The 14603-nt window shown below is 49.3% G+C and overlaps 1 protein-coding gene across 1 annotated transcript; it reads left to right on the plus strand.

The window, feature by feature from the left end:
- Positions 1-697: 697 nt before the first annotated feature.
- On the plus strand, positions 698-5711 carry C14H1orf53 (chromosome 14 C1orf53 homolog). The gene is made up of 3 exons (XM_059147018.1): positions 698-1041; positions 4010-4111; positions 5352-5711. Exons 1-3 carry the CDS (start codon positions 778-780, stop codon positions 5421-5423), a joined length of 438 nt encoding a protein of 145 aa, XP_059003001.1. The 5' UTR covers positions 698-777; the 3' UTR covers positions 5424-5711.
- Positions 5712-14603: the final 8892 nt, after the last annotated feature.

Raw genomic sequence — 14603 nt, forward strand, 5'->3', positions numbered from 1 at the left:
GGTTTGGTCCCATGTTTTCATAGCTTTTCCTAAGGCCCCTCGTTAGTTTTTCTGGTTTTAAACTCTTTTCTCACACCTCGAGAAATCTCGAGATCCTGATTAACTAATTTCTTATTCCAACAGAAAGGAAACAGATTTCCAAAACAGGATCCCAATTTAGGAATTCGCTATGAGATTGATTATGGCCCAGGAGGGTCGGTTCAGTCACCACCTATGAAAATTCCAAATAAAATTGAAGGGTTGCATGGTAAATGCAGAAAGAGAGGGAGGAAGGAAGGAAAGAAAAAAGGGATGGTGATGGCCCTGTGGGGGCTTCGTCAAACTTCGGTGCAACTCACGTCGTCCCCCTCTCGCCCTCAGGGATCAGTCCCGCCCTCAGTCCTTAAAAACTGCAGAACACGTAACCGAACGACTACTCTTCGAAACCCAGGCTGGGGATTATGCGGAATGATCCCCAGCCACGCACGATGTGAGAAAATAAAATGTCCACTTTCCACCACCGAGGAGAGATGGAATACTTAGAATGCAGGCCCAAAGAAACGGCCCGCGCGCGCTCCCGTGTCCCCGCATCTTGCTTCACCCGCCGCCTAGAAAGTCCGTTTTATCTCCGCAGCAGAGCCGGCGGCGTTTGCGGAAGGCCCGGCCCGAGCCCCCAGGCCCCCGCCGGCCTCCGTCCCAGCGCGCAGCCCTGGATCCGCGCGCCGGCGCCCCGGCCCGCGTGGCCGCCCCGCCGGGCCCCTGTGTCGGGCGCTCCGCCTCTCCCGGCCGGCGGCGGCCATGGCGGCCAGGCAGATCCCAGCGTCCGCGCTCGCCGCCCTCGGAAGGCTACCCCAAGCTTCCCGGCCACCTCGACTTCTCCCGGTGGTAGGAGGGTTCCCGCAGCACCTCGGCTTAACCCTCTCCTCCGCCGCTGAGGAAGACCGCAGAGGCTCTGGGCCCCGCTTGCAAGGCGGGCTGAAGGGAGACGGCAGGCGTCCGGAAAGCGAAGGGTTAACAGCGGCCGGGCGGCGGATCGTGGACCTGCACGCGGCCGCCTGCGCGGTGAGGCCCCTCCTGCCCGCCCGGCCCCGCCTTGCCCCGCCCCGTCCCGCCCCGTCCCGCCCCACCCCATCCAACCCAACCCAACCCAACCCAACCCGGGCCCAGCCCCGGGATCCGTGCGCCTGCGCGCCCTAGGCTGACGGGGAGGTCGCTGGAAGCCCGCGCGGTCCTTGCTCTGTCTGGCTTCTGACAAGCACGCTGGCTTACCGCTCCGACCCTTTCGCGTGAAAACTAGCCAGTTCCCTGTTATGCGCAAAAAGTTAACCTATATTTGCATTAAGCGTGGGTCCTTTCTGATCAGCGTCCGAGCTAAACTGGTGGCAGTTTGGGACCCATCCTGACTGTGTGTGTGTGTGTTGGGGGTGTTTGTTAAGGCATGGATGGAGGAGGTAGAGAGGAGCTGAGAAGTCACAGGAAAAATAGGCTGTGTGTTTATCTGTGTTACCAGTTAAACACTTTGCCATCCAACAATACTAATAATGCAAAACTTAAAAAAAAAATAGTTTTTGCTACTATCATTTCCTCTTTTCTCTCCGCCCTAACGGAGCACAATTGTAAAGGAGACTGTAATCAGGCGTTTACATTCTTCCCAATTTTGAGCTATGTCTTCTTCTGTTTGCAGGATTTAGGGAATCACTCATGAGTACCAGTATAACAACTTACCATCTTCGTTCAGTTTCTGACACCTCCGACTACATAAGTTTAAAGGGAGCATATTTATATTTTTAATATCTTGAGGAGCAAAGGAGTTCTAACGTGAAAAAGGCAAAAACAATGTAAAAGTAACCTGTTTAATATAATCTGTGTTACTAGTACTGGATGTCCGGTGGAGAGTTACTTACCTGGTGTTGCTTGAGCAACGGGAGTAGAAAAGAAAACCTCGATGATTTTCTAAAATAGACTGTTTTTCCCACTGCTAGTTAGTAGGCCCTGGGAATTCACTGGCTCATTCAAGTGTTGACGCTTCTGCATAAAAATTCATCAGGAAATGACTGACAGCTTTTGATTGATCTTGCTTATACTCCATTAAAAAATAAAAATAACATGTATAATTTGTTGCCACATTTCACCATATAAATATGGTAAATATAAGCAGAGGTTTCATTCTTTTTAGAGCAAAGAGCAGTCACTTGTCAATACAGGTCAGTCAGCCTGGGAAAGGAGAAGGACTTTTTCTGACTTAGGAAACCCACACTTGTTTCATCAATGAGTGTCAGTATCACAGGTGAAATGGTTGTCCAGGTGACCAAGAGTAAATCCCCAAAACAAGTTTGTTGTTTTTCTTTTTCAACAAATCAGAAGTCCCCTCTCAGTTGTCCCTTTCCCACACCTCCAGGCAGATGGGTCTCTTTCTTTCTTTCTGGGGTGATCTGCACGACTGAATATCTTGTTTTCCAGCCACTGTTCGCACTCCTGTCACACCTTTGTCTTTTGCCACTACACCTGAGGTTTCCTTTACTGTGGACAATTAAGTTTGTGTGAGCAGCCAATAAGCTCAAAGTTTCGCAATCAACATGGAAAGCAGGAGAACAGGCACAAATGCAGAAGCAATCTGTTTGTTAGGCTTCCAAGTTGCTCCATAATTGCCTTCAGAAGACCTCCAGAAACTATGAAAAGTGAGAAGAAGACAGCTAACAGAGCTCCCAGTGTTTGTTTGATTGTTTGTTTTTGTTTTTCTTCCAAGTCTTCAAACAGGGGTTTCTTAAAGAAGTGAGGTCTTGACAATTGGTCATTCTGAAGGTCTTGACAATTGGTCATTAAAGTTTAGTGTTCTTGGTTTCATGTAATTTACTTCTGTGGTCCCAAAAGATTTGAGAGGCCCTATAGATTGGCCTTAAGACTTGTTTGCTGGATTTCTGCTGCCAGGTTCTGGCTCGGCTAGAATACCTTAGAGTAGAACTAGACTTGAACTCTGTGTCTTTTTGCTTTATGCCTTATTCATGGTTAAATTCTCACCAGATTATTATTGGTTAAATTCTTGACCAGATTAAAATATTTAGCTATGAAGGAAGATACTCTGAAGAAGTAACTTGTGGCACATACTAAAATATGCTAGAAGACATTCATATGTCACACATATTTTAATGAAAAGGTTCTATTCTATACAAGAATGATGCCGAGTAAAAGGGTTATATAAGAAGCCCAGGAGAAAGTTCCTCTACAGAATCTCGAGGATAAATCATCACCACCCACGTGGCCCAAATCCATAGAATAGGCTGCATTACTTTCTTTGACTTCATACAATGTACTTGGGACACTTTAAAAACCATGTTTGAATGTTGGTAGAGTATGCTTTCTTGACATCTGAAGTGGTGTAGTAAAAGTTTCTTTTGATCAAACTCGTGAAAGCAGTGAGTGTTAATATGTTAAAACAATACTTTTTTCACTTAAAAACAGAACTAACAACCCTCCCCAAAAAAGAAAATAGTGTAAAATGTGCAATGGAGTAACACATCATGAAGGTAAAGAAAAGTGTTCAATAATAGCAAGGTTATACTTTTCTGTAAGGACTGTTGGTTTTGATTAGCACCTTTTCTGTAAGTTTAAATCATTATCCACATATTTTAAGTACTGAAATTGCAACTGCAACTTCTGAGTGAAAGTTCATTTTCAGCCTCTTAAGCTCTTAAAGTCATCTAAATCACCTGTTATTAAACTTGTTACCTAGAAACTGAATGAAAAATACCTGAGCAGTGGCTACATCATTATTGGGTATAGAGGAGTTCTTGTTTTTCCATCAACTTCTCATTTTTCTCAAACTGTATATTTTCTCCTTATGTCACAAACGTTGGATTGCATATAATGTTGGAATGCATTCAGTCTTTAATTGCAGATGCCACCAAAATTGCTGGGAAGAAGTTTAATATTGCTTAAAGAAAATTTTGCAGTATTTTATGAGTAGGAAGTATGGTGAGGAGCTATGGTGAGTATTGAGATTAATGAATTGTTTTATTTCATTATTCTTCAGACTGGCCAGTTAAACTACGTGGATCCGGCTACTGGCTATACTGTGCTCACACAGCTCGCCCACTTGCAGAGAGGTAAATGCTGTGGCTCTGCCTGCAGACACGTGAGTAGCAAATTCTCGCATTACAGCAGCAGCTTTCGGTGCTTCTGTAACTTCGTAAATACCTCTTATTTGAAAAACAAGTCAAATAAAAAAGCTAAATAGACCTGGAGTGCACTTTTCACAAGCTACTTTAGCCAAGGACAATGAAGTCCTTAGGACCAACATAGGACCTTTAAAGTTAATGGAATTTTGTAACATTTCTTTGTGAGCATCAGTTCCTTGAAATGTTGGGATTTGAAATTCATGGGAGTTCTTTATTACAAGGAAACTTTTCATGAGGTTTCAAATAAGTCACGTTCACTAGGCAAGTACAAAGAAGGCAGGAAAAGAAATCCAGAATATTACAAACTAGATCGCAGACAGGGTTTTTGCCTTCCTTATTCGCTGAATAAATAGCAATTTGACCAGCATCGTGAAGTGGGTTTCCTTTAAATGATAATGATTCCTCTCTTCCCTCCCTTCCTTTCTTTTCTTCCCTTCCTTTTCTCTCTCTCTCTCTCTCTCTCTCTCATTTTCTTCCGTGGCTGTTTTGTACTCTATCTTAAAAATAACCATGAAGCTATCTACCCCAAACTTAGTGCTGTACATTTCCTACAATGTGTATTTCAGTGAATGTATCTCTATGTTCACTGATTAAGATGAACTAGCTAATCCTTCCCTATGCTGAGCAAGAAAAATAAATGAGATTGGGTTTATCACTGTAACTTTTTAAAAGCATACTAGTAAGGTAAATTGTTACAATGTTAAGATTATAAACAGGTAACGACCTCTATTTACAGACCACTTGGACTTTATGTTTGGGAGCAAGAAGGCATTATTTCCTTTAACTGATGCACTTTACAGTTAAGGACTAAACACTAAATGCATATATTGGCTGGAACCAGTATTGAAAAATTAAGCCTTCACTTTTATGTATGTTCCTACCTGTGCCATTAGCTGTTTCTAATCAAAAGCATTAAGAGCTTTGCATACATTGAGGACTTGAGAATTTTCTGAGAGTGAGTTTTTGACAGTAGAATTCTTTAAGTTGGAAGGATGCATTTAGGAAGTGATTCTTGGACCCTAATTAGGACCATTTGCCGGAGGTTGCCATTATTCTACTCTTAGTCTGCAGGACCCAGTAGATCAAATGATCTGTATAACGTGATTAGCAGTCTCCTTTTCCACCATGAGGAGTGTTGTACTTTTTCAAGATCCCTGTGAAATAATTTAATAATGGTTTGTTTTATTTCTTTTGCAGTGTCCATATGGTCAAGTCAATGTTAAAGATCCATCTAAAAGGAAGAAATTCAATTCATATTTTTATGTTTGACAACAATTTCATCTCTGTTCTCCATCTAATTGAGCCTGTATTAAAAAAAAAAAAAAATACCCTAATCCAGAATTTCTGTCTGTGCTGTTAGTCCTTGAACACTAGTTTAATTATAAGTACATATATTAAAAGAACATCCATAAAATGAAAAAGCTAGCAAATGTTTGTGTGTTTCTGAAGTGGCACATTGATAGTTATTTTCCTTTCTTTTTGCTTCATTATCAGACACATATGTTGAAGAAAGAAAATAATAACTGTTCCATTAAATAAATAGTAGCAATCGGGTCACATTAGTCGCTCTCAATTTTTCCTATAGCCTCCGTTCTCCTACTGTTTTCTCCTCTGTGTTAGCAACCCAAGGGAGGTTGCTGGCAAATAGAAGAGTTTGAATACATTCTTCATTTTATTTATATCTTGAACTATAAGAAGATTGATATAATGCTATATTGTGCAGCATATGAGTGCCCAAGAAGCGCCATTCTGCATCAAGAAATGCTCTCATCTTCCATCTGTTCTCTCAATAAAAACTCTAAATCATTCTGACTTGGAGGTCAGGCCGCTTAAGATGCCTCTGATTAGACCATTCTCACTTCTCTCCCCCCACAGCTTCCTTCTCCACGTCTTATGACACTTCCCAGGCAAATCTATCTTAGGACATTTTATCATCTTTATACCCATTCCATTCACTGCAGTGATGCCTCCGGGCATCAGTATCCAACCTGGGTTAGGGGCTCACAGGGACTATTGTTCCTACACTTTCTCCTCTGCTTCCTTCTGAAGATAAGGGCCCCAGAAAGCCTTTTCCTTGCCAGTGGGGGCTGTTCAGTAAAATGAGGCTGCTGTCCATTGTCACTCTGCCCAGAGCTAACCTTCAGCCTTTTCTCCCAACAGAATCTGAAAGGTTCTCAAACATCTCAGGGGTCTTCCTTACTCTCTGCCTGTGGCCTCAATAAGAGTTTTAGAGATCTGAGGCAACCAAAAGATTCTGATGTCTTCTCACATATTCAATTTAAAGTAAAAGCTATTCTAAACTGTGAAATAAGTGAAAAGCCCAGTAAGGCTCTGATTTTCCCCTTGATTGTGATTTATGTTGTTATTTGTATGTCAAATATTAGATTGTTTCCCCCAATTTTTGGCATTTTAGTGCCCCAGTTTTGCTAGTCCTCACACTGTGGTGCCATAAGCAACCCTGTGAGATGTGGGCAACTGCCTTGGGTATTAAAAACAAAACAAAACAAAAACCCGTCTTCGTGACTTGGTGTTGTCCTCTCTAGAAATCGTTTTGAGGAGGTGAATAGGAGAAGGGGGTCAACATTATGGTTGTGGAGGCAGTTAGACTTTCCAGACAGGTTTATGGACTCCTGGGAGCCAATTTCCTCTCTATCCTCAGGTCAAGAAGCAGCCAGATAGTTCAATGTTTTCCACTAGATTTGAAGATTACCAAGGCCATTTTCTGGGTGAGGGCTGGATGGTACTTTCTTCAGCGGTCCCAAGAGAGAGAAGAGAAAGAAACAGAGCCTGTAAAGGTCATCTGTCTGGAGAAAAAAGAGAGAGGAAAGTTCATTCTGAAAAGGGGCCCTGATTTAAGGCAGAGTTTTGAGAAAGCCCTTTGACAGAAGGAAATAACTTATGGGATTCCTCCTTCCTAGAGGCAGCTTTTTCCTCCTCCTAGTGCACTTCCTGAGGTAGGGAACTGGCCCAAGAGAAAGGACTCCATGTCCCATCCCAGATGATACTCCTGTGGGACTCTTCCTGGCAGAACTTGAAGCCTTGTGGGCAGCAGCAAAGGAGCCGCTGTTGAGGGGTGGGGGGTTCTCTTACTCTCTCCCACCTCTGGAGCTCGGGAGCCAAGGCCTGAAGTTCTCTGCTGTGGTTCTGTGGAGATGCTTATGAACCACACATCAGGGGTAGCGGTGGGTCGGTGCTCCCACATGAAACACAATATGGCCACATAAACGGGCCTCACTGCAAGAGCTTCAAGCTATATTGTATTCACACATTGTAAAGTAAAAATTCAGGTTTCTTATTGGGTGTGTGTATACAAACACATGTGGATGCTGAGAAATAGAAACTTCCCAGCTTAAATCAACCCTGGTGCTGCTCCACTTTCATGGTTTCTGGAGACTCCTGTTGCAAGTCACCATAAATCAAGGGGCACTGATTTCTAGATTGTTTCCAACACAGAAAGACCCAGTGGAAACTGGGGAAGCTTCTTATGGGGTTTCCCCGGGGGGAGGATGGGCATCGATTCCTGAAGCACTGGTGCTTCTCTTCTCTAGGGAAAGGGCCCTGTCCTGGCAGTCCTCTCTGCAGGTGGATTGCAATGCACACTTCCTCTCTCTGGAAGACACACTGGCCCCATTAATTTTGCAGCGCAAGGAAGAGAAGGACTCCCCTCCCTGAAACTTGCCAATCCCAGCCCTGGTGTGTTTGGGCAAGAAGGACCAAGAGAAGGGGAGATGCTACCGGGCGCTGCTCAAACCTTTGTTCCACCGCAGTGCCCCTTATCCAAGGCATTTGCAAAGTCCATTCCGCACACCCTTTTCCACTGCCAGAAATCAGTCCGCTTCAATGAACCTCCAGACAAAGCTAGGGAAGTGGGCTCACTACCAGGCAAAAGACAATCATCGGGCTGCTTTCCTGCAAGCACTTTGAGACCTCACAGTCGGTGGCTGGCCCAGAAGGAACCTCCCCCTCCACTCCAGACCAACACCTGCCATTTAATCTTCTCTACATTGGACCAGAGGCTTGAGTTCCTGGATGTCTGCTCATGTTGGAAGATTTAAAAGTCGGTACTATTTTTCACCATCCTGCAACACTTAAAAGGTACTTCCGGGTGCCAAAACTATCCTCTTTCCTCAAAAACAAAGAAAAAAAAAAGTCATGTTCAAGTGTGTGCGCGTGTGTAGAAGGGGGAGGGGATTGTCAAGACCCTCTTGCACGCCTCTGTGAGAACTTGATTTCTGACAAAAGGTTGGAGAGGAACCCACAGATACCTTTACCTAAACGTTGAGTCATTCCTGGGACTCCCCGCCTACCAAGGGTCTCTGGACACCCTGTTGCGTGTCTGGACAGAGCACCCTAGGCGCTGAGAGCAGAGTGACCCTCGTCTCTACAAATAGTTTCAAGGTTGGGCTCATAACACAAAATCTCCAGAACTCACGGCCCCCTGTTTTTTGAGACTGCGTGTAAAAAAGAGTGTAAACCGGGGGAATCATAGGCTGTAGAGGGATCGGGAGATTGGTGACGACCATATCTTCCCACTCGAAATTTGTGCCAAAGTGTGAGTTCCTCCGTGCACTTCAAGGTGCGCGCACCTCGCGCACGCGCGTGGAAGGAATGCCCTTTTTTGTTTGTTTGTTTTATTTTGTTCAAATATCTAAAACGGTTCGTGACCCCAAAGAGGATAAAAACGTCTGCTTCGGACAGGAGTGAATGAAAGCACCTAAGCGCTTCCATCCGTATTGTGGTCCATCTGTGCGACGGCCTCGCTGGCGAGCATAGAAGCTAAACCTGCGAGGCTTGTCCCCTCTCTGGCTGCGAAAACGGACCGACACATAGGGGTTCTCCAGGAGAGAAAGAGCTAAGGAGGCCAGAACGGGAAGGGGGGGGGCGGTGAGGGGATAGGAGGTGAACTAGTGGAACTAGTCGTCTGGTGGGACTGGCTGGTGAAGCCAAGTATCCGGGAGGAACGAGGGTCTCTGTCCTGGGTTCTCAGAGCCACATTCGGGATTTGGGATGGAAAGAGAAAGACGGAGGGCTTGGATTCGTGGTTCCTGCTGGATCCCTTGCCAAACTGTGTGGCGGAGCTTGCGGGGCTGGCTAAGAGATGCACTGCCCCGCGTCCTGCTCGGCGCAGCCCCAGGCGCCCCCCATCCCACGCTGATTCCTCAGGAGGCTGGTAGGAGCGCGGGCGCCCCAGTCCTCAGCGCCCTCAGCCCACGCACCGCAGAGTAACAGCTCAGGTGGCACAGCGGGGAGGGGCGGAGAGGGAGGGCCGCCGCCGCACGCGGACTCGAAACCCGGAGCGGCCAATCTCGCGGCTCACACCCCCTTCCCGCATCAGCGCAAGAGCCTCCCAGCAATCCTCCGCCCCCCATCTCCGACTGCGAGGAGCGCTCTGGATGGGGGAGTGAGTAAATAATTGGCCAGAGGCCCCGCTTCCCGGTTCTCGCTCTGCTTCCCTGCGGCCTGACTGCGCCCGGGGCTGCTGGGGCGACGCAGCCCCTCGGGAACCTGAGACCAGGTAACCTGGCCCCCGCCCCGTCCCGGGTCTGGGTGTCTGTCTGTGTTCCCGAGAATGCTCATCTCCTAAGGTCTGAGTCGGTTTTCTCCCGGTTGATCGCCATCCCCACCTCCTAGGTCAGTGGGAGCGACACCTCCAGCCCCCGCGCTGACCCGTCTGGGAACGCCGCGATGGCGCGCGGAGTGCATCCCGAAGTGCTGGGTTCCTGGCGCCTCGCCCGGGAGCGCCGAGAGTGAAGGACCGGGAGGGGAAGGCGGGGACGTGGCGGGGGAGCAATCAATGGCTTAGCCCAGCTTCCCGCAGGAGCTACCGCCCATTCGCGGTCTACGCAGGCACCAGCTGGCGGCAGCATCTTTTAGGTACAAGCTCCAGGAAGGCACAGGCCGGCTGGGGGGCCGGGAGCCCAGGGCGCGCTGCGGGACCCCAGCACCCCCGCTGCGCCCAAGCCTCAAGATGTTCTGGGCTTTATGAGGTTCAGTTACGGCCGAGTCCTCCATTAACACCTCCCCTGATTATTGAGAAGCTGGAAGGGCTGAACGCAGTCTCAGAGCGCGTCTCCGCGCACCAGCCCACGTCTGTGCCCTCTCCCCACCCCCTCCTCCTCCTCCCGATTTGAAAGCATAAACTGAAAATAAAAGACAGGTGGAAGGAGCTGCGGGTCAGAGGTGAGGGATTCGGGTCAATTCCGAGAGAGAGAGAGAGAGAGAGAGAGATATTTCCATCCAACGGTTTATTTATTTGTATTAACAGAGGAACCCTCGGCAACACCTGGAGACCAGCCCGCACCTCTGGCCGCCGCCCCCCGCCCTCCCTCGCCGAGGACCGGGTTCTTGGGGAAAACGTCTGGACCTCAAGGTAAGATCCCACGCGGGTTGTCTCGTCGGAGCGGTTTCCTGGCCTGGGCGTGCGCTCGGACGGCCGGGCACCCCAAGAGCGTCTCAAGCGCTAGCGGAGGCAGGCTGGGCTTCATTCGAAGCTGCCCAGGCTCCGAGGTCGCGGCGGGAGGAGCAGTTCGGACGCGCCCCAGCGGGGTGGTAGGAGGCGCTGGGGGCCCCGGGCCCGCACCGCCCCGCTGACGCGCGGCTTTTCTCTGTCAGTGCGGCCACCATTACGGCGTGATCAGCTCCTTTTGCTCTAAGAATGCTGAACGGCACCACTCTAGAGGCAGGTGAGTTACACGCCAGGTTCCTTCTCGTTTCCTCTGCCCTTTTTCTTGGGCTGGTGTGCACACTGGGGTGTGTGTGTGTGCGCACACGCGTGTGCGCGCCTTCATTAGGTGAAAGAAAGAAGGGTGTGTGTGTGTGTGTGTATGTGTGTGTGTGTTAGAAATTACACTGCGCTTCGAAGGCTCTAAAAATGCAGTCTCGTTCAGTCTCCTGCCAGGATTCCTGAAAGCTGCGTTTCCCTCCTTTTGCCTTTCTCTTGAATGTCTTTGACTTCTTTGAGGATGGAGAGGGGGAGGTGGAGGTCATCGTGCCGCTGAGCCGAGAGTTGTCGGCAGCACGAGGGATGCGCCCTGGATCCTCCGTGGTGCTGCTGGGGGCGTCTCCCTACTGGAAGGGATGGGGGGTGGGCAGGGCTGACACCGTTTCTCATCTGTGCAGGGCTTAACTGGAAACTGGCTTCCCCCGCATTTTTTGTTCTATGCAAACCCCGCGCAGCCATTCCTAAGCGCGACCTCAGAGGACGCTGTGCGGGACGTCTCCCTTTATTCCCCAGGCGGCTGAGGGCCCACGGCGCAGCAAATGTCAGGTAAAGGGGCTTCGGATTTCGGATGTGGCAACCCCACCCAAGAAGCCAGGGAGCACGGAGGACAGAGATTTGAAGGGAGCAAGTGACAGTCGGGTGGCTTTAAGGGTACAGAGATGTGCGTAGGTCAGGGCGCGCGGAAAGGTAAGGCCCTGGGGCGCTAGCGGCGCGCAGTCGGGGCGCGGCCCCGAGTTTCCCCTCGGTGCGGGAGGGCTCTCCCCGCCCCCAGCTCCGCTCGCATTCGTCCCGCTCCCATCTGTCTGGAGGGAGGCCTTCCCAGCAGGACTGAATCAGAGATGCGCCCGGGCGGCAGTGCCAGTCTGGACCTCTTTGAACATAGAGATTCCCTATGCCCACCGACTAGAGAAAGGCCTGGCGGCTCCGGGCCATCCGCTCACCTCGTGCCCAGTGGAGCCGGGAAGACCAGGACTGAACGCTCGGTTCCCAGCCCCAGAAGATGTCAAGTTCGCCGAGCCCTGGGCTGCTCACGACGGTGCCAAAAGCCAGACACGGCTTCAAGAGCTGCATCTTTCCCCAACCAGTTTAACAGGGTCAGGAGGAAGGATGACCTCTACCCTTTGTAGGGCAAACCGCGGGTACAGGACCTTGACTTCCAAAAGTCAGATATAAAGAGAACTTAAGTTGCCAGAGCTCTCAAGAGATGGGTCTGCTGGGTTATTTTCCTCTCTGGAAAAGCCTCTTCTTCTCCCTGGGTAAAGCCATGCATTCCCTTTATTTCCCCTCTCCTGCCCTCTGGGGAGTTTTTCAGGGCCAGAGCTTGGACAAACTTGCCTCCTTCGTGGAGATTCCAGGACCTTGAACCATCAATCCCCTACTGCTCTGCCCAGCTAGAAACCAGCCACCAGCTTTTCTGAAAGCGGCAACTGTAGCCAGATGGACGGATCGCAGAGCAAAGAAGAGAAGGGACTGTGTGTGCCCAATCGTGAGGAGGGTTGCCACCCGGCCAGGGTTCTGCCCCACTGCTCTGAATTGAGCTTTGAGTTGAGGGAGGAGCGTTGCGATCCTACTATGGGCCACAGAGGAGGGGAGAGCCCCTTGCACCTGTCCCATTTAGAGAGGCAGAGCCCCAGGAAATGAACCAGGGAGCACTCCAACTTTTATAGAGCACCCTGTGCTATCCTGAGGGACACCGGTCTCCAGTACCTCTTCTCCAAGAGGTGAAAGAAGACAGAGCTACAAAGATGCTCTCCTTAAAGTGCTTACTGCCCTTCCTGAGTGAGGTGGGCCCTCTTAGGTAAACTTTTGGGGCTCCGAGACAAAAAGGATAGCCCAGATTACACACCCAATTCTTGGAATATCTCCTCCCCATCATGGGCATCCTCTTTAAGGAACAGCGAGAGGAGGCAGAGCTGGGCGGGTGGGGAGCAATTTCTGCAAAACTAGAAAGGACCTCCCAAACTCCAGCAGCACCCCCTAGCTTTCTGCAAACTTCCTGCTTTGACTGAGACTGCTGGCAGTACACTTCTTTATGGAAAGTAGCAACACCCATTGGGTGCGGGAATTTACAGGCTGAGTTTTATAAGAAAAAGCGGGAATAGCCAGGATCCAACCCCAAAGCTGACTGTAGAAAGTGCTCTGCGCTGCCTGTACCTGATAGACGGTTAACAAATACTTGTGGAACAGATTAATGGATGAAGGATGGTTTACAGGACTTCTGTGATTGGCTTCCTTGGAGTCTTCACAGAACTCTGGCGTTTTCCTGGAGTTGTTTGTTAAATTTTCACTTCATTAAATCTCCAAAGTCTGTCTCTTATGAGAACAGGGTTATGTTCTTGGGTTCTTTGTTGTTTGGGCTGAGGAGGACCAAAATTCAACAACAGCCAAACCCAGTTCCAACACCCCCATTTGGTAGGCAGTTGATTGGGAGAGTGGTAGTTTAGTCTAGAAATGAGACAAAGCTCGTCCCTGGATTGAGGTCCCAAATTTACATTTTCCTTGGAGCTTCCGTGGGTTAACTGACTGATTTTCTTTTCAGAGTCTCTCCTCTTTCTCCTCCTTCTCCTCTTCTTCTTCCTCTTCCTCCTTCTCCTTAGGGTCTGAGTCCATTTAGCTGCTGACTTGTGGGAAGGCAATCTGCCCCTTTGTAAGAGGACCTGCTGTCTCTGAAAGGGTTGCTACTCCCAGCCCCTCCTTGGGGCCCTTCGTTTGTGCACGTGGGTTTGAAAAGCTCATTGATTTCCATCCAAAGGGGCTAATTACATTACTTACAGTAAATAGCAGCCCTGCTGTCCGGTAGGGCTGCCAAAGTGAGGGGGGGGGGAGATCTCCAGCTTAGTTCACTTGATTGGCTTCATTTTTGTGTGAAATTGTGTTTTATGAGCTGTATTCTGGCACCCGGAGGACTGTAACAGCGTCCAGTCTGCGAATAACATTATTTTTGACCCTGAGAAAAGAGCAAGGGGAAGCAGTGGCATCTTGGGTTTCATGGAAGAGGTGACTCCAGCAGCTTCAGAAGGCAATGCTTTGGGACAGGAAGTCGAACTGTTGCACAAGTAGTTTCCTTCCTCCCGGCGTTCCTTGTCTGCCTTTCCTTCCTCCCTCCCTCCTTTTCGCCTCCCTTCCTTATCCTCCTTCCTTCTCCCTCCCAGCCTTAGCCCCCTTCTCCCTCCCCCCTCCCTCCCTTTCTTCTTCCTTCCTTCCTTTCTATTTCATTCTCGTTCTCTTATTTCTTCCCTTCCCCATTTATTCCTCCTTCGTCCTTCCTTCCTCTTTCTCTTCCTCCTCTCTTCCTTCATCGCTGCAGCTTTGACCACTGTTCCCCTAGAGAGAAGCAAGTCTGCCACGAGGATACTCCTCTGAGGTATCCAGGATGTGTCGAGACAGGAGCCTTTCCTGGGAGAGCCGATGGTGGGGAGCGGTGGCACACAGGGCAGGCAGGGGGGAAGGAGAGGAGCAGAGCCCTGGCTTTTTCCTTTCTCTGCTTAAAGCTGGGTTGGTTCCTGCCGCTGCTCTATGCTTCGGGCCCCTAGGGGGCTTCTGCTGGTTTGAATGAATCGACAATATCGGAGTATTGTGGACACTTTTTAATAGGGCCAAGGAGGGGCCACCGCTAGCGGGAACAGAGGGAGACAGAACAATCCTGCCTCTTGTGAGGCTCAGGTCTGCCATTCTGCTTGTCAACTCTCACCTTCCCCTCCTCCTCAGCGAGGAGCCCCTTTCACATC

The sequence above is a fragment of the Mustela lutreola genome, chromosome 14, assembly GCF_030435805.1.
Source record: "Mustela lutreola isolate mMusLut2 chromosome 14, mMusLut2.pri, whole genome shotgun sequence".
NCBI classification, from domain to species: Eukaryota; Metazoa; Chordata; class Mammalia; order Carnivora; family Mustelidae; genus Mustela; species Mustela lutreola.